Raw genomic sequence first — 20,332 nt, 5'->3', positions numbered from 1 at the left:
GCAAGAGGCATATGTGGGTGTGCAACGGTGTAAGGGAAAGCATGGAAAAGATTTTCAGAACAAGACTCTTGGCTATTGTGTATTTTGTTTTTTATATAGCCTTTGAATAAAGCCTCAATGTGTGTGTGAGTGTTTAGTTATTTATATAGCCCGTGAGCAGCAAGTGGATTTCGAATGGAGTAGACAATGAACAATAAAGTAATCATAAAACAATAACTTAATTATGGTTATGAAATCATATTATGGAGATTAAGAGATTATGAAATAATAAACTCATTTAGATAGGGTCTTTGAAGTAAAAATGGTTCCTGCTTGGACTAGCCATTGTTGAGCATAGTAATATAGAAGGTGTACGTTGTTGATGTGTAGGATTTTTGAAAGATCTTTATTTTTTATATAGCGAGAAAGAGAGGTATTCATCACTTGATATTCATATGGGTTACCATGACTGATTACCTAATCTGTGAGGTCAGTGACTGAAATCCATGAGCCACCCACACGCACACTACAAAAAGAAACAACAAGTAGCATTTCATTAACGGCTCTATGCTCGGCCCATACAGATAAGAAGTTGTTCAGTGATAAAGCTGCATGCCCGCTGAGTACTGAAACGGTGTTGATAACTCCTACACAGACGTAATAAGCCACACAGTGTTGACTAGTATAACTCCTACACAGATGTAATAAGCCACACAGTGTTGACTAGTATAACTCCTACACAGATGTAATAAGCCACACAGGGTTGACTAGTATAACTCCTACACAGATGTAATAAGCCACACAGTGTTGACTAGTATAACTCCTACACAGATGTAGTGACCCACACAGTGTGAACACTGCCATCTCTATCTTGCACTGCATAGCAGTCTATTGGGCTTGTGATTATTATTCTGTCCCATTTAATGTGAACATCTGTAAGATTGAGTGAGATCTGTGAGATTTAGTGTCATGTACCCATGACCCATGAGAGTCTCATGAATAAAACGTGAGGCTTGATGGGTATGGACATTTCTTATATCCATCCAAATCTCCAACCTTTCCCCCTCTAGCTAGTGTTCTGTAGGCTTATACCCTGAGGCTTCTTTCAGTATGACTGTGTTGATACTCAAACACAAACTCATTTAAATTTCTTTCCTGCTTCATGTGTCACACATACAGGAAGTAGCCATGAGCTCCCTCAGCGCAGACAGGAAGGCTCCCCATGACTACGGAGTGCAGATCCGCTTCATCAAAGACCTGGACGACACGGGTGGGGGCTACGGCGAGCGCGGCAGGGCTACTGGTGGCGGCAGCGGAGCAGGGACCCCTACCTCGTCGAGGTACGGCGTGGCGGTGCGTGTTCAGGGCATCTCTGGCCAGCCCTACGTGGTGCTGAAGGACGGCGAGGAGGGCGACTCGTACGGGGTGCAGCTGAAGAGCCACCCCCAGGCCCTGAGCCCCGCGCCGGGGGGGTCGTCCTCCGGCCACAGCTCCCCGCTGCCCAGCCTGCCCAGCCTCTCCAGTCCCAGGCCTTCCCCGGACCCCCGCTCCCTCACTGCCACGCCCACCTCCCCAGAGGAGGAACCCGTCCGGGGGTTCGGGAGCCCGTCCAGGAGACCCCCTGGGGACGGGCAAGCGGGGGTGCAGGGGGAGGCTGAGGAGCGGGCGACGAAGCTGCTGCGCTCCCCTGCGTCGCCAACACCACCGGTAACCAATGGGGTGGAGTGTAAGAGCCTTGAGGGGCTGACTGAGGGCGGGCTGAAGAAGGTGGGGCTGAAGGGGATTGGACGAGGGGACCGGGGTTCCTTCCCGGACCCGCCTTCCCCTGTTGCCTTTGAGGAAGAACCGGCCATTGACATCAAATCGTTGGCCCCCATCACCAAACTCATCAGCAAGTTTAACAGGCCCGGTACCGACCCAGCCTCCACCCCCGCCAGCCAGGCTCCGACCAGGGGTCGGGCGGGTGCTAGGACGCGTCTCCGCTTCGACGAGAGGCGGCGTTCGCGCAGCCTGGACACTCGGAAGGACCAAAGAGAAGACCGGAAGTCCCCATCCCCGACCTTTAACCCCTATGCCCCCTCTCTTGCATCCTCCTCTTCCTCTTCCTCTCTTGCCTCCAACCCACCCTACAACAGCTTGGGCCGCAAGCCTGCCACAGTTGCCAAGACAACAGCTGTCTCTGCCCCCAAACCGGTGCCCTTCACCCAGCCTCCACGGAAACCACCAGTGCTTCCAAAAAAGCCAGTGAGTGGAGATGCTATCTGCATATATATCACCATATGTTACTTGTACACTAATACTGCACTCATAATATGCCTACAAGGTCTTGACTGTAGTTCAACTTCTTGCATGTTTTAGGCTAATATATGCATCAGTCCATTTTCTTGCTGATTTTGTAGCATCTTGTGTGGGAGTGCTCTCACAACTTGTCTGTTCTCTGTCAGATGACCCCTGACCTTTTACGGAACAGAAGCCAGAGCCTTGAGCTGACCAATGGGGAAGAGTCAGACCCCAAACAGGCCATCCTCAACATCCTTAAAGAGGGGTGCGTTCAGTGCACTAAAACATCCCCTAACCTGACCATGACCTTTGTCACACAAACAGAGTTTATGACCTGAAAAGAGCTCAAGCTTAAGTTGCATTACAATGTGTCTTTGTGGACACTTCAGATATCACATAATGGTCTGTATAGTACATGTTGTAAGCTCTTTTTGATGTTTAAGAGGCCAGATTAAATCTAAGACTTAAGACTTTAAGAGTAAAGATCTGATTAGAACACTTATTTATTAAGCTCCTCTGTTGATACATTGACTAGTTCAGATTAATGAATCAGATTAATAAAAAAGGGAGTCTGATTCTTCCATTCCTACACACTCTTTCTCTAACATCTCTTGTTGAATTATTTCCTGACCTGTGCATCAGCTCCCCGGAGAGTGAGGCGTCTCTGAGGCACAAGGCGTCCCTGATCCAGGAGAGGCTGAGCGGGCCGAAGGTAAACCCACCTCCCCTTCCCTCACTGGGCTCTAGGTGGGCCACAGAGGCCAGTGAAAACGGCCTGATCCAGGACTGCAGGGCTGGAGAGCCTCGCGTTTTGCATCTCTCTGGGGCATTTGCTTAATGTGAATGGGGAAACAGGAAGAGGAAGAGGAGGAGGAAAGGAGAGTGAGTGAGTGAGTGTTTGTTTGTGTATGTGTGAGAGAGAGAGAGAGAAAGAGAGAGAATGAGATAAAAAAAGAGAAAGCGAGAGGGAGAGTGAGATAAAGAGAGACTGACACGCTGTGTAGAAGAGAAAGAAAAGGTGGGTTGAAGTTGTTCTGACATCTTGTCAGCCCCGGCAGCTGTGAGTTATCCGTGTGGTATCTGAGTAACCGCGGCTGAGAGGCGCACAGCTGATTAGATGGAGTGTTTAGGAGAGCAGCCATTGTGCTCGATTAATAATGATGAGACAACTGGAAACCAAATGCTAAGGAGGAGGGGTTTCTCTCTCTCGGTCTCTTTCGTTGTCTCAAACACGGTCATACTCCTTTACATCCATAAGAACATTTTCCTCTTCCTCTCTGTATTGTACATTCTTTCTTTCTTTCTCTCTCTCTCTCTCTTCCCCTCTCCTTCTGTATGTGTGCATGTGTGTGTTCCAAAGTCCCCTGGCGTGACACATGAGAGCTTGTCATGTTTGTTAATGTTTCTGTGAGCTCTTGAGTGGCTCAGGCTGGAGCCAGTCTGCCTTAATTAGCACTTATTATGCAGCTAAAGCTGAGCACCTCTTAAGGAGCGTTTCCAGGCTACAGGTCTGCTCCGCTCAGAGCCACATCTGCACAGGGGAACCAGGCGAGAGGAAAGGAGACGCATCCTCCACGGGAGTCCAGCTGGTTCAGCACGGCACCACAGAGGCCCTGGGTGCAGGCGCCTGGGCGTGCATGGGGGTGTCCATAGAATAGAGCTATTTACAACCCTCCCTGGTACTTTGACCATAGTGTCCATGGGAGAACCTGTATAGGTCAGCATAGGCTAGGAACTGTATAAGTTCTTCTTATACCCCTTTTCCATCAAGGCAGTTCGAGAGTGCCTAATCTCAAACCGGTTCTTCACGTTTCGACAACAAAAGAACCAACCCTTGGCCAGGAAAACTGGTAATGTTACGTTCATAACATCAATGTTACATTCAGCGTTCATAACATTGATGTGAGACATCAGCAACTATGCCTTATAGTCTGCCGTTGCTGTTGTGTTTGGCACCAACGTTGCTGGCAAAGCAGAGACGTATGACGTGATGACTTGACTCTATGGCGGCTCTCTTACCCGTGGGAAAGCAAACCGGTTCTTAGACTACGAACCATCAGCACCAGTTCAGAACTGGCACCTAGTTTGCATTGGTGGAAATGAGAAGAGAACCTTCTTAGAAGCTGTATAGGTTCTTCTTAGGACCCTCTGATGAAAGCTTATTTGTGTAGGGAAACAAATCCATATGGTCTATAGATAAAGGCTTCAAAGAAGAAGCCACTATATAATCCTTCATGTCTTGGAGTGTACTGATGAATTGTGCACTTAAGATGTACCGTTAAGTTACTGTGTGTGAAAGCATTAGCTTAGTGACTCAATGGAAATGTACTGTGGCCTGTTGCTTAGCTACTGGTGAAAGAGTGCAGGGAGAGGGCCTGTGGGATGGGACTTTGCTGAGGCCGCCACATCAGCTCCTCCAGTGGCGCATTAGGTTGGAGCGAAGCCTTGAGCAGGCTGATTCAAAGGCATTAAGTGAATGACACTCTCGCTGTATGATTCAATTAGGCAAATAAAGCGCACAGGAGCCACAGTCTCGTCAAGGTCAAAATCTATTCAGACAGGAGAGAGCTTTAATTCGAAGTCGGTTTGATATAGAGCTCTTTTTGAGTATACTACCCCTTCAAACTGCCTACTGCTGTCTGTAAAATGGAGGCTTTTGAGATGTCTACCAGTGCCACAGGCTGTGTAATAAGATCATGCAAACACTTGATGGGTCCAAAAGTAAAACTATCAGATTAAACCTGTTCTTGGTAAAGGTTTGTTTAGGGGACTGTCAGCCATATTATGCGCACAGCATACTACGAGAAGTATGTGTTGAGAGGAATGAGGTGGGTTTGTATTAACTGAATTAATTCGTTGTATTAACACTAGCTTCCACCGAATCACAGATCACATTAATACCGCGCCTGGTGCAGTTCCCCCTGTTGGGGTCACAGCGGTTAATTGGTCGGGTTGACTCTGAGGAGTGGGTGGATATGGCGGGGGGTATCTGTGTGGCTGTGGTAACAGCAGTTTGGTGGGGACACCAGTGTAGGGTATCAGTTTGAGCTGAAACCCGAGAGCTTTGGGTTACCTGAGGATGACAAAGACAGGTGGCTACTGTCTCCTTGTGTTATGGAACACACAACCACACACACACACACACACACACAGGTACACCTGCATAAACACACATGTACACATACACATACCTTCTCTTTTCCTGTCTGTTCAGTCTCTCCACATTTTTCTCTCACACTCCTAAAATAGAACTATGTGTTTTGAAGTAGGCTAGGAGATCTATTCTTTCCTGATGACAAAAGATGGCGTCAGCTTCCTTTGTTTTAGTTGAAAAAGATGTCCTTATGTAGACAAAGAGAGGGAGAGAGGGAGAGAGAGAGAGGTATGGAAGGCATGTCAAAAGGAATGTCTGTTACCTGTGGAGATATAGGTCAGATGACTCGGGGGTATGGTTTTGTCTTGTCTTGTAATGTATGACTTTTAAAATGTGTCTTACAGTAGCAACTGTTTGTTGCCCAAAGGTTGGAAATTGAAATTAAACACAGTGTTTATGTGTCCGTGTGTGTGCGTGTGTGCGTGTGCGTGTTTGTTTATCTATGTCTGTCTGTGTATGTGTGTTGTTGGATGCTTCAGAATTCAGCTGTGGATGTTGAAGTGGAGAATCAGCAACTCAAGCAGCAACTAGAGCAAAGCCAAAAAGACCTTCAGCGGGCCAATAACCAGTAAGGACATCTGCTAATTGCAACTGCGTGTGTGTGTGTGTGTATGTGTGTGTGTGTGTGTGTGTGTGTGTGTGTGTGTGTGTGTGTGTGTGTGTGTGGAAAAAAGGACGAGTCCTTGACGTTGAACACCATTTGGCATAAGTGGTTGTTATGATTACAGCTGTCTTATCAAATTATGTCTTTGCTATCAGTCAAGGTTGTATCAATTTCTCACAGTGTCTTAGTGTGCCTTTTTTATCTTGGTTTTGGTTGTATGAAAAGTGCACTAGGCAAATAAAAGGTGCATGCTATTGTAAGTTATTGTCAGTCTGACTTCCTACTTCTCCTGTGCCCAGGTTGTTTGAGATGAGGAGGGACCAGGAAGGGGCGGAGTCTCGGCTGCAGCAGCAGGAGGATCAGCTTGCCCATCTGCAGGAGGAGCTGAGGGGCGTCTCAGAAAACACACCCCACGCAGACACACTTCAGACGGTACACACACACACACACACACCCCACACACACACCCACACACACCCCACCCAGACACACACCCCACCCAGACACACTATAGACGGTACACACACACACACACCCCACACACACACCCCACACACACACCCCACACACACCCCACACAGACACACTTCAGACGGTACACACACACACCACACAGACACACTTCAGACGGTACACACACACACACACACACACCACACACACACAGACATGCCTCAGACAGTACACATACACACACACACACACACAGCACACAGAGATGATTCAGACAGTACACACACACACACCACACACAGACACGCTTCAAACAAAAACACACACACACACACACACACACCTCATATACACGCACACAGCACACAGAGATGCTTCAGATGGTACACACACACACACACACACACACACACACACACACACACACATAACCCTGCATTAGCAGTAGGTGTTTAGCCTCTTGTCCTGTGTGTAGTTGAATGGGAATAAGTCCCCCTGCCCCTCCTTGTAGGAGTTGGTGACGGCGAAGGCTGACCTGGCAGAGGCGGCCCTGCAGCGGCATCGCCTGGAGGAGTTGCTACGGCAACGCGAGCGCGAGCTCACGGCTCTGAAGGGGGCGCTAAAGGACGAGGTGGCCTCCCACGACCACGAGATGGAAGCCCTGAAGGAGCAGTACGGCCAGGACCTGGAGATGCTCCGACAGAGCATGGAGAATGTGTCACAGGTACACACACACACACACACACACACACACACACACACACACACACACACGCTCCTGCACCTGGAGATGCTCCGACAGAGTATGGAGATGTGTCACAGGTACACACACCTCCTTTCTCTACACACACACATACACACACACAGACACACACACACACACACACATACACGCAGTTGCAATTAGCAGATGCCCTTACTGGTTATTGGCCCGCTTGAGTTGCTGATTCTCCACTTCAACATCCACAGCTGAATTCTGAAGCATCCAACAACACACATACACAGACAGACATAGATAAAAAAACATGCACACGCACACACACACGCACACGCACACGCACACGCACACGCACACGCACACGCACACGCACACCCCTGCACCTGCACCTGCTTGCACATGCACAAAAGGCCAATGTCCACGTGCAACACACACACACACTTATACACAAAAAAGAGACACACTTGTGCCAGACTTCTAATATGTCACAGACACACACATGTTCACACTCCTTACACCCATAAGAAACTTTTCTTTAACTCTTCTTTTACTCTCTCTGTCTTCATCTCTCTCACCTTTATCTCCCACTCTCTCTCTCTCTCTCTCTCTCCCTCCCCCTCCCCCTCCCCCTCCCTTTCTCTCTCTCAGTCCCAGCAGGATATTGAGGAGGAGAGGGAGCGGGTGAACAGCTCTGTTCTGGCTCTTGAGGAGGAGCTGGAGGGCAGCATGGAGAAGGAGCAGCGCTGGAAGACGCAGCTGCACTCCGCCTCACAGGAGTGAGTACCTGACCTTAAAGCAACCTCACCACAACCTTACCACAACCTTGCCACAACCTTACCACAACCTTACCACAACATCAACACAACCTTACCACAACATCAACACAACCTTACCACAACATCAACACAACTTTACCACAACATCAACACAACTTTACTACGACAGCACAACAACCTCACCACAACATCAACACAACCTTACCACAACATCAACACAACTTTACTACGACAGCACCACAACAGCAACACAACCTCATTCACCAAAATGTCATTCTTCACAATGTCATAACAACCTCGCCACAACCTCACCCACCACACGAAAGTCACCTGACTAGACCTGCAAGTCTCATGATAATGTCATTGCACAATGTCAACACAACCTCCCAGTAGCCTCCACAGGTATAGCCAGGTCCAACCTCAGTGCAGCACACCCTCAACCACCTTACAGTCCCATGCAGTATCTTATCAGAATCTGAGCACAGCCCCTGTGTAACTGCAGTGGGTTCTGCTTCACATTCCTGAGGTAATACTTCAGACAGTATGCCCATGACAGATGCATAGCACAAGGGTTCCCTGTAATCCCCTGCCACTCCTGGTATAGTGAGGAAGGACAAATACTACCATTGATAACCAGATGGCTTACAGTCTGTCCATATTCCCAATTTTGTGCCAAGCCGTTCCATATAGGGTTATGTTAAACATTAAACTGGTTTTTGAGTTATCTGGCAGCTGTTGTAGCGTCATGTTCCAAAACTCTTATGCAACCTTCTTGAAGCACACAATGTAAATATTTCATATATTTTTTGTCATGTCACATTCTTCTTGGGTAACCTGGTTTCTGTGTTTGTTTTAGCTCACCCACATCAGGCAGACACACCTTCTACCTGGTGTTATTTATTTATTTAATTAAATTTTTATTTTTTAAATTAATTTTTTTCTGTCTTCCTTTTTGCATGCCACTGACTCTGTGACTCTGTCTACCCGTGGGTTTGTATTTGGCAGAGAGATTCAGCGCAGAGCACCTAGAACGTGAGGCCCCTAGCAGACCACTAACCCACCAATCCAGTCCTGACAATCTGAAAAACTTACAACAACTAACCCAATCACAGCCAATCACACTCAAATATAATCAGCAATGACTTTATTAGTTTTCTTAGTAGTTTTGTGTGTAGTTAAATGTATTTGTGAATTTGTGGATTATGTAGTGTGTGTGTGTGTGTGTGTGTGTGTGAGCGTGTTTTGATTTGTGGGTAGGCACACTGTGCGTCCTGGTTTGTGTTTGTTTGGGCATGTGTGTTAACTGTCTTCGTGATGACTGTGTGATAAGGTATGATAACGAGGTAATAACTGAAATGTGATCCCAGGAGGTATGATTGCCACTGAATAATCTACACTGAGTGATCAGAGTGTATACGTGAACAGTGTGTTCCATCTTGATTTGTGTGTATATTTAAGAAGTGTGTGTGTTTTTTGTGTGATTGTGAAGCCTGTCCATTTTGTCTCCCCTCGCCAACACAGACTGCTTAAGGTGCAGGCGGAGAGGAAGGAGATGGAAGACAAACTGAAACAGATGTCTGGATCTGAGGAGAAGGACTCACTGCTGCAGGTAATGCCTACACACGTCCGCTGAGGAGAGGGACATGCATGCATTAATGCTTGTACTTCTACACACACTTTGAGAACACACACTTGAACAGAGATTTAGTTGTAATTTCTTTGCTGTCATGGTTACTGCATTTAAATGCAGGAGCTACAGGGTTGCCGTGACGACCTGAAGCATGTTCAAGCAGAGCTGGACCAACAGAAGGCGGAGCTACTGAGGAAGAAGGAGGAGTTTCAAACGGCCAGGGCGTCCAGTGAGGAGCGAGAGGAGAAACTGAAAACCGAGATTGACAACTGGAAAGAGCAATCACAGAAGAACCTGGAAGAGCTGGAGAGGACGCTAGAGAAGACCAAGCATGTAAAAACGAACTTGGATTAATGGATTTAATTGCCACATATGTTCTGTAGTTATGCCGTCTTATTTTTTAAAAGCTGGTGTTTGGTTAGGCTAGACATACTCTTCATTTAAGTAGCTTGAGCCACTGGTAACTTTAACGTATGTGATATTTTCTTTGTTCATCTTTCTTGCTCATCCATTCATTCATTCATTCATTCATTCATTCATTCATTCATTCATTCACCTGCTCATTCAGCCCATCTTCCGGTCCTCTCATTTTTCATCTCAGGTATCAGTCCCCTCCTCCCAAGACCAAGGCACAAACCTGGAGCTGCAGGAGGCCAACACACGCCTGCGAGAGAGACTGGCCCGCATGGTAAGACACACACACACACACAGACTCTATCTCACCCATTCACTCTGTTATTTGCTGTGGTACACTACACATGCACACTTCTAAACAGGTACAGGTCAAATACTTGATGGTGCACATAGGAATTCACACTTTTCAATTCCTCATTATTTTGGAATCTCTCACATGCATTCAAACTCATAGACCTTAGTGGTTCTGCTACATTACACACACACACACACACACACACACACACACACACACACACACACACACTTACATGGGAAATCCCACAGACATGGGATGGCTAGGATGATGGCTGTAACACATATACTCATCCCAGCCCTTCTCCCTGTGTTCCCCTCTCTGTCAGACGCGTCTCCAGTCCAGCACGGCGGGCAGCTCAGAGGTGGAGCAGGCCCTGGAGGAGGACAACCGCTCCTTGAAGAACCAGCTGGAGGAGGCCAGGAGAGGAGCCTCCCGGCTGGGACAGGAGCGTGACGAGCTCAGCCGGCGCCTGGAGGAGCGGGAGAGGGAGAGGGAGGCGCTGCGCAGAGGCAAGACTGACCTGGAGGAACAGAAGAGACTGCTGGACCGGGCCCTGGAGAAGATTAACAAAGAGGTTTGTGTGTGTGTGTGTCTGAGTGTGTCTGAGTGTGTGGGGGAGGGACCACAATGTGTTCTCTCAGCAATATGCCCAGTTTGTTATGTTTATCATGCTTTTATTATTTTTCATTTATTCATTTCATTTTTTTTTCCATTTGTTGTCTCTCCCATTCTGTCTGTATTTTTCTCTCTCCTCTACTCTTCTCCCCCTCCTTCATTTCAGTTGGTGCAGCTGGTGTTATATTTTATTTTTGATAGTTTTTTTTGTCCTTCTACAAAATGCTTTGGACATATCTATTCTTAGATGGTATTTCAAGAGTCAAACCCTAACCCTCTCTCTCTCTCTCCCCCCCCCAGATGGAGCTGATGATGGGGGACTCACGTCAGTCGGTGCAGACCCTGCAGTCTCAGCTGGATGAGTTCAGAGACCGCTCCAGGAGAGACCTCCAGGACGCCCAGCGCCTCAGCAAGGAGAGACTCACTGAGATGCAGAGAGCGCAGGCCTCCAACAAGAACCTACAGGAAGAGGTGAGAGAGGGAGGGACACACGTATGATGTTCTGTTTTCTTTCTTTAAATCATATATATCAACTCTCTGTGTGGTTAGAAATACTTTGACTATACAAATCAAGTTTTGTCATGCCAATAAAGCTCATCAGAATTGAAGTGAATGAAAGTGAGTTGAGTGCAAAGGAGAGACAGCCAGCCAGACAGACAGATAGATGACCCAGAGGCAGACGGTAAGGATATACTCTCTTTTTCATCCCTTATGTTCTCACTCTGTTTCTCTCCCTTCCCCACCCTCTCTCTCTCTCTTTCTTTCTCTCTCTCTCTCTCTCTCAGGTGTCTCGTCTGAAGCGGGAGCTACTGAGCTGCACTGAGGAGAGGGACAGCGTGCAGCTGGACAGGGACCTGATGACCGGCCGCCTCAAACACCTGGAGAGCGAGCTGGAGGCCGAGAAGAGCTCCCACAGCGACCGCGGGCGAGGGATCCGCAGCCTGGAGGTTAGACACACACACACACACACACACACACACACACACACACACACACACACACTGAAAACATACAAATATGCAGCTTGCTTTGTGTTCTGGTTCAGAATCCCTTTCTGTACCGTTTTGAAGGAAAGATCCCCAGGAACGTGTTTTGGTAGAATCCTTTACCTAAAACCTTTCCAAACATAAAACGAGTTAAAGTTTCTGGTCTCCTTGGTGTAGTTCATGAGAAGAGAGCTGATTCTCTGTCATGTCTTGAGTGTGTGTTCTTTAATGTTTCTGATATGTGTGTGTGTGTGTTTTGCAGGATAAAATAAAGAGTCTGGAAATTGAGCTGGATGAGGAAAAGACTGGAACCGAGCTCCTGAATGATCGCGTCACACGAAGCAGAGAACAGGTACTACTGGCATTACCACACACACTCTTGCAGCGCAGTGAGTAAACACTCTTTACTCGTTCCCCCTCTCACCTTACCCCTGCCCGTGTTTCTTCTTCTCTTGATAACATGTTTACCTGTTTTGCTTCAAGTTATCTTGATATCCCACTTTGCACGTCCACCCATACTCTTCTCCCTGTAATTTGCCCCCCCTTCTCTCTCTCTCTCTCTCTCTCTCTCTCTCTCTCTCTCTCTCTCTCTCTCTCTCTCTCTCTCTCTCTCTCTCTCAGGTTGATTCGTTGCGCTCTGACCTGATGCAGGAGCGCTCAGCCAGACATGATCTGGAGATGGATAAGAGTGCTATAGAGAGACAGGTACTGCTGCCCCCTCCATCGTAACACACACACACACACACACACTCCACACCTGGCCTTCTACCCCCTCAGCCCACTCCGCTCTGTCATTAGCTGTGCCCTGCCCCACTCACACACTCACACACACCCAGAGCGGTGCACATCTGAGTTTAAATACACTGTGTCAGGGAATGGCTACATCTTTTTTCGTTCTGCTTTTTTGATCCAACGGTCACCACCATCCTCTTTTTTTTTTTTTTTTGCTCCCTCTGTTATTCACTCTGTCAATCTCTCCCTCTCTCTCCTCTCTGGCTCAGGTGAAGGAGCTGAAGTGTCGTGTGGCAGACATGGAGGGTCACAGTCGGCCCTCAGCTGGAGTCACACTGTTGGAGGCAAAAGTGCTGGAGATGGAGGAGCGGCTGCGCAGTGAGGAGAGGTGTGTGTGAATTCATGCACACACACACACACTTACACACACACATTTTCCTTAACTCTGTACTCCTGACGAACACAGCTAAAATGCTGAATACTCCTGCATAACACACACACACACCCTATGCTTCCAGCTCTTTATGCTTCATGCAATAGACAAAGCAGATATATAATCCAATACTTCACATCAGCTTTCCCAAACATATAATAGTACTAGTATGCCTGCCAGAAATAGACCATCTAAGAATTGCATAAACTGGCATTAGCTAGCATTTTATGTCCATGTTAATCATAGAATGTAGCATAGCTATTTGTATTTGATTGTGAAATAAGTGTGTGTGTGTGTGTGTGTGTGTGTGTGTGTGTGTGTGTGTGTGTGTGTGTGTGTGTAGGGAGAAGGGCAGCATCCAGGCATCCCAGAGAAGGATGGAGAGGAAGCTGAAAGAGGTGAATGCTACTCTGGATCAGGAGCGGCACACACACGCAGAACAGAGAGACCAGGTACGGATCGTACACACACACACACACACACTCTCAGAACAGAGGGACCAGGTAAGGATCGTACACACACACATAACAGAGGGACCAGGTAAGGATCGTACACACACACACACACACACACACACACACGCAGAACAGAGGGACCAGGTAAGGATCGTACACACACACACACACACACACAGAACAGAAAGACCAGGTAAGGATCGTACACACACACACACACACACAGAGAACAGAGGGACCAGGTACGGATCGTACAAACACACACACAGACACACAGTATACAGAATACAGACACTCATACTGTGTATCAGGAGAAACACGAGCACGCTAGGTAAAGAGGCAAGGTGAGCATCACACAGACACACACACACACACACACACACATATCAATAAGTGCGCGTGTGTTGTTAGTGCTCGTGTGAAGCTCTTGCTTAGAAGTGGCAGCTGTTTGAAGTAGAGTAAAGGGGGAGTAAGTGTGTGTATTATGTGCATGAGAAATGTTGCTACATTGATGTATTACATCTGGAGTTGTGTGTGTTGCCACTGCTCAGGCTTTGATGAAGTAGGGGGGTGGGGGAGAGGTGAATGCCAAATAATGTGTGTGTGCAGAGGCAGTATTGTTAGTGGACATAAGTGGACATTTGTTGTATTTATGCCTTTGTGTGTGTGTGTGTGTGCGTGCGTGTGTGCGTGTGTGTGTAGCTTCTGCTGCGTGTGAAGTCCCTGAAGAGGCAGGTGGATGAAAGCGAGGGGGAGGTGGAGCGGCTGGAGGGGGTGCGCAGGAAGTCCCTCAGGGAGCTGGAGGAGCAGCAGGAGCTGCAGGAGGTGCTGCAGGCCAAAGTCGCCGCCCTGGAGGGAGAACTCAAGTATGCCGCAAACTCCAAAACAGACGCGCGAACGCACACGCTATTGGCATACAGCTCACACACTGCAGACGCGCGCGCACACACACACACACACACACACACACACACACACACACACACACACACACACGCGCGCGCAAATAGCTCATTCACCATGCATGCACACTGAGGTGCGCTCACCCACATGAACAGATCACTGAAACGCATGCATACACCCTTGATCATACACACACACACACACACACACACATATACACTATATGGACGCCTGACCATTACACCGCCTGAAATTTCATTCTTTCAGTCTTATTGCAAAGGTGCCATCCTATCGCTTGAAGTCACTGAGCTCTTCAGAACGACCCATTTTGTATCACAAAGGTGTGCAAATGGAGACTGCATGGCTAGGTGCTTGATTTTATACACCTGTGGCAATGGGACTGATTGAAACACCTGAATTCAATAATTAACAGGTGCAGCCAAGTACTTTTGTCCATATAGTATACATATATATATATGTACACACACCCACACATAAATACATACATACATACATGGATATTATGTGTACATCTTACCTACACCCATATAGGAACACTTCAGTCCTTTCATTTTGGTATTTGTTTGAACACTATTAGGCAGAGTGTTACCAACAGGTGGAGCTGCTGAGCCACTGAGAGCAGCATGGCTCTGTTAGGTTACTGGGATCTGCCACTCCCTGTGTTAAGACTGTGGAATGTGCTGGAGGCCATTGGAGTGTGCTTGAAGTCGGGGCCGCAATGTCAGTTAACAAATCCTACTTATGTTGGAGCTTGTTCAGTGAATGATCTGAGGACAGTGGTATGTGTGCTGTTAGTGTTGGGCTTTAAATGCAAACTGCTACTGCGACAAACAAAATGGACCATGGTCTTTCATGTCAATGGTTTTATTAGATTATTAGGACTTCTTTTTCGCTTTCTCACGTTTTTATTTTTCTCTATCATCCTGTCTGTCTGTCTGTGACTTCCCCACCTCAGGAGGAAAGTGCAGCAGTCACGGCGGCCGACTTTAGGCACCGCCAATCTCAGCTCAGACGAGGAGGACGGTTACTACGACAACGGCATCACCTCCATCCTCACGGAGACGCAGCTTCAGACCACCAACTGCTAGAGGGAAACAGTCCAGTCTAACACCTGATCTACTCCAGGGGTTCGGATAAAGAAGCTTAGTGTACAAAAGAGGTTTTCAGTGGAAGACTGAGACTGAGGACAGAAGGAGAGAGGGATTAATGATGGGCTGATGGAAAAGAGGAGAAATGAATGTGTATAGTTCAAAGGTGAGCGACCAAATGAAAAGGATGGACAGAGGACCTGAAAAGGATGGACACAGGACCTGGAAGTGATGCTAAGTGCTCTTCATCTCATCCAACTCAAGTGACTTCTGACCTTTGCCCAGTAGACTCTGCTTGTCCCATGATGCCCTTTGAGTGGACAAAGCAGCAATGCCGCGGCTTCACGCATGTCTTTGAGAGTTCAATCTTTAAGAAGATCTTCAGCAGACAGACTCCCCCTGTTGTCGACAGTGTTTCATATTCCACTGGATCTGCTAAAACAGATAACTGACTTTTGATTAAGAGGATCCAGCATGTAGACTATGTCATATTGAATGTTTCACTTTTATTCCGATTGTATTCTGATTATATTGTGTGACCTACCCGCTGGCTTTAAACACGTGCGGTCATGTAGTAGTCGTCACCGTGAGTCATCAGAAACACTGCCGCTGGCATAATGCACTTGAGCCCGAACATGGGAACAGTACTCTGTCATGTTTCTTTTTTTATGTCGTTACCTTGTTTCTTCTTTACTCTGTAATAAGTTGCATATTTCAATGCCCTCAAGCAAACGTTCTTAATCAGCTATTGTCAGAATGCAAATATGTTTCCATCACTTAAAAAAACACCTGAGTTCTTGGGAAGCCAGCTTTCTGTGGACACCATTTTAGACCCTCCATTTATTAAAGATGGACAATGACTGGTGGTTCTGATAGCTAGTGTGTTTGCTCACGGCTGAATGTGAACTGTGACGTCACACACCTGTAATCGTGCAGCGTATTTGCCTGTTAAATTTGGCTTATTTGCTTTGGATAGGGAAAGGGAACTTGTATACACTTAGAACTGAAAGACATCTCTGTTTTTATGACAATAAGCCTCTTTATTACAGGTTGGTACATGTAGCACACTATTTATACTGAAAACACAGCAGACATAACTATTTAACAAATGAAATGTACTTTTCAAAGTGAAGGATAACTATTTAGTGAATTGTATGTGTGCATTGACAGCACGTATGAACTGGACCTTAAAACAGGGAGAACCTGTAGCTGTTAAGAGTATACATTTTGGTACAGCGCTGCCTGGGATTTGGTCTCTTTCTGTACCGATTGATTATAGCGATTTATGGGACGGTTTAAACTCTAACGTAGGGCCACGGAATAGCAGCTGTGTGTAATTTGGTGCACGGCCTCTGGAGGAAGCACTGTGAGCCACAATTACAGATTTCAGCCTCAGACTCGAAGTCCTTAAAGCTAGGATGATGTTGGTTTGCATGTGGTGTGTATATTTGAGATACACGCAGTTCGATTTTCAGAGAGGAATGTCATGTGATGTACAGTGTTGGTCCATAAGAAGTGAAGGATTGAATTGTGCCTGTGTATTTTTGGGCTGCACGTCTTAATCTTATTCCTGAAGTGATCCTTAGCCCTTTCTTGCCTTTGGGTTCCTGTATGGATTTGGTCGGTCAGACATTTTGTACAGACTACAATGAAGTCTTAAATGATGTGAAAGTGTTTCTCTTACTACTTAGTGATTTGTACTGTGGCTTCCGTTTCTGAGATTGTGATTTTTGGAGAAAAATAATGTGCAAATGTGATGCTTTGAAGGAAATTGTAAATCTATCTTTTCAGCAGTTAAGCTACTTTTTGATATCTCAGAATAAAATTTTGCACAAGTCATCTTGGCATTTGTCTCCTTGTGTTCTTCAGATGTACTTTTTCAGTACCAACATTAAAGATGATGGACAGTTTTATCTCTGTATACTCCTGGCAACAGACTTGTCTTGAAGGATACCAGTTACATTCTGAACAAAAGAAAAACATTTAGTTTTGCACACACAAGCTCCAACTAGCAGATCAGAAGAGATACAGTGCCGCTTGAAAGTATGTGAACCTCTTGAGCAGTTAAGAGTTTTCTGTTGTTTAACCATCATTTTTCATTTTTCCATAGATGAAATGCCAGGTTTATGTTTATCAATTGCATGTACTTGTTTAGAGAGAATTGTGTGAGTAGCCAAAAAACTACATGAAACTACATGATGTACTTTCAAGCAGCTCTGTACCTGCAGGGAAGTACAAGTACAAAGCAGAAGTGACTTTTGCCAGCTTCAGTTGGAGTGCTCCACGTGCTGAGGACGATGTTTTTAGGCTCAACATGTTCCCTCAGCCACGTCTAAACTCTTTGTTCCCACAGTTTCTATTTTCCTTTTAGTTTTTTTGCAGCGTCAGTGTTTCAGAACCTACGCAGATCTGCATTCTTCCAGGCAAACACATTCTCAACCAGTCCAACCAGCTCACCTCAGTCATCTCTCCCATGTCCCATACTTTTATTTGCATATGTCCTCTGTCTTCGGTATATGAATGAAAATACATGATCAGTCTTACCAAGAAAAGATCTTCAATAATTGAAGCTTCTCCTTCCTAACATGGTGTTTTTAAAAGGTTGGTTAATATGAATAGGACAGAGGTCTGTGTTCCAGACTGTGCTCCAGAAAAAGAGGGCTATTCTCGAGCACTAGTGCAAACAGCAAGCAGCAACAGGCAGCTTAGTGCCACATCAATTGGAAATTGATATGACTCCATTGCCAGCCAAACCCTAAGAATCTGAGAGAAGGCCCAAGGCTTCTTGCAGTAAACAAATGCCATTACAACTCCTGTTACAGTGTCCGCAAAAGATCAGTAATTGTGGATGCTGCAGAAAAATCTGAATGGATCTGAAACAAGCAGAATGCCAGTTGTATTTTCTTGTATCTCAAAATCACAATTCTGACAATTGCTCATGTAATACCGTTGATTCTTTTTAAATAAGTAGAATTGATCGAATTGTTCACACACCCTACTAAAGTTTCCTCATATGTGACCTCGTATTTCCAGACTGACTTGCCAAGCACCATTTCCCCTTGATGTTCTAGAGGTGCACACAAGCATATGTGGTGAGATGTAGGAGAGGTTGAACTCTAACAGCTGAAACAAGTCAGGTTAAAACTCTATGTTTAGTTCTTATAAATGCATTGATCAGTGAGGAGACATAACACACAACCTGTTAAATTTAACCCAGCAGTCCTGCCATAAATAGTATGAAACTAGCAATGTGTAGTTGGCATTGTCTAAGAGAGATGTTTCACCTTAGTTGTCATTTTTGAAGTGGTGATCTCTGCTGCAGTGTAAATTCATGGAAAATGTTTAAAAGGGATACCAGCAAGTAAAGTTAGGTAAGCAAAGTTAGGAAGCATACCCCAATGACAAACCAAAGAACTACACAGATTCAAACAAACAAATCAAATGAGAGCCTATCAGAAAAGCATATTCTGACCAACGTCATACCTTTCCTGAGTAGCCATCCACACTGCCAAATATCACAATGTTGTACCTTAGATTGTTTAAAAAAAAAAAAAAACTGTTCAGCAATCATTTGGATATGAAGTTGAATTTTATATTAATAATAAGCTTTCCTTAGTTTGTCAAAACAAAACATTTGAACACACAGGAATCTAAAATCTCAAAGTAGCCTACACTATTAAACAAGTATTATAAATCTAATTTAATTTTCTTAATCTTATTGTATGTGTCTGTCGGGCAAACAAAACTGTATGCACAAATAGCTTACAACTACTCATTATTCATTATATCACACAAACTTTATTAGCTTGTGATTCGTGTCTATGTGTAGTGACGGTGGACCCCAGACAGATTTAGTTCGTCTCACTTGTTTTTATTCCAGAACTGTCATTCCATTAAAGTAAGCAGAGGATTTAATAGCTAACATACCAGGAACAACAACAACCCCTTACAAGGCCCTCCAAGCGTTTCTTTTTAGCAAATTAAACGACCGAATGACGCCATAGTCCTGTTATTTTCAAGTTCTATGCTAGCTTCATGTCTGTGCTCAGTCACAACTTGTATACCCTTGTGGTAACAGCTTTATTCGCCACAACATTATTTATTTATTTTTACGCATTTTCAAAAGTCTCGAGGTATGCATTTTCAAAAGTCTCGAGGTATGCATTTTCAAAAGTCTCGAGGTATGCATTTTCAGGCACCAAAAAAACGTTGTTTTCACCGTTATCATGTGCTTGGGGCCCAAGGGTGGACAGCCGAGAGGCTGCGAACGCTGCCAAAAAAACAGCTAGCTACAGCTCTGAGCAAGCAGCACGACTCATGGCACGCTATGGAGGTGACTGGAGGTGGGGGTTATTGTGGTGAAAGTGCTGTTGTATACCGTTGATTTCATATTATTGTAGTGAACATCTGTGTGTGTGTGTGTGTGTGTGTTTGTTTGTTTGTTTGTTTGTGTGTTTGTCTACTAAACATGATTGGAGATGGAGGTTATTGTAACTGTATAGTGCTATTACATAAAATAAGACGTTGCATCTAAACTATGCTGATCGTGATCACTCTCTTTACGTAAGCATGATTACAGTACCACAATCATTTTAAGAATGTGACTCGTTTTAGTTCCAACAAACTTTCATCACAAGGCAAACAAACATCAATCATCATAATGCTCATAAAGATCCTGAATCAACATGCAAAGCGTCAGGTCATGAGTTAATTCAGCTAGAAATAATCAAACAACCTTGACATGAATGGTTGTCACGACGCTCATTCAATATGGCTGCTTGTAATCCCAGATA

At 45.7% G+C, this 20,332-nt stretch overlaps 1 protein-coding gene across 1 annotated transcript; it reads left to right on the top strand.

Moving 5' to 3' along the window:
* Positions 1–1,167: 1,167 nt before the first annotated feature.
* Positions 1,168–15,539, top strand: cgnb (cingulin b; the record flags this gene model as incomplete). The annotated part of the gene is made up of 20 exons (XM_080836138.1): positions 1,168–2,223; positions 2,424–2,524; positions 2,902–2,971; positions 5,893–5,981; positions 6,317–6,449; positions 6,982–7,194; positions 7,837–7,964; positions 8,970–8,996; positions 9,486–9,573; positions 9,715–9,927; positions 10,196–10,282; positions 10,632–10,880; positions 11,222–11,392; positions 11,707–11,868; positions 12,170–12,259; positions 12,529–12,612; positions 12,909–13,027; positions 13,416–13,524; positions 14,230–14,393; positions 15,407–15,539. 20 exons carry the CDS (start codon positions 1,168–1,170, stop codon positions 15,537–15,539), a joined length of 3,486 nt encoding a protein of 1,161 aa, XP_080692264.1.
* Positions 15,540–20,332: the final 4,793 nt, after the last annotated feature.

The sequence above is a fragment of the Sprattus sprattus genome (assembly GCF_963457725.1).
Source record: "Sprattus sprattus genome assembly, chromosome: 4".
In the NCBI taxonomy this organism is placed as follows: Eukaryota; Metazoa; Chordata; class Actinopteri; order Clupeiformes; family Clupeidae; genus Sprattus; species Sprattus sprattus.
This window is presented reverse-complemented; position numbering and strand designations above follow the sequence as displayed.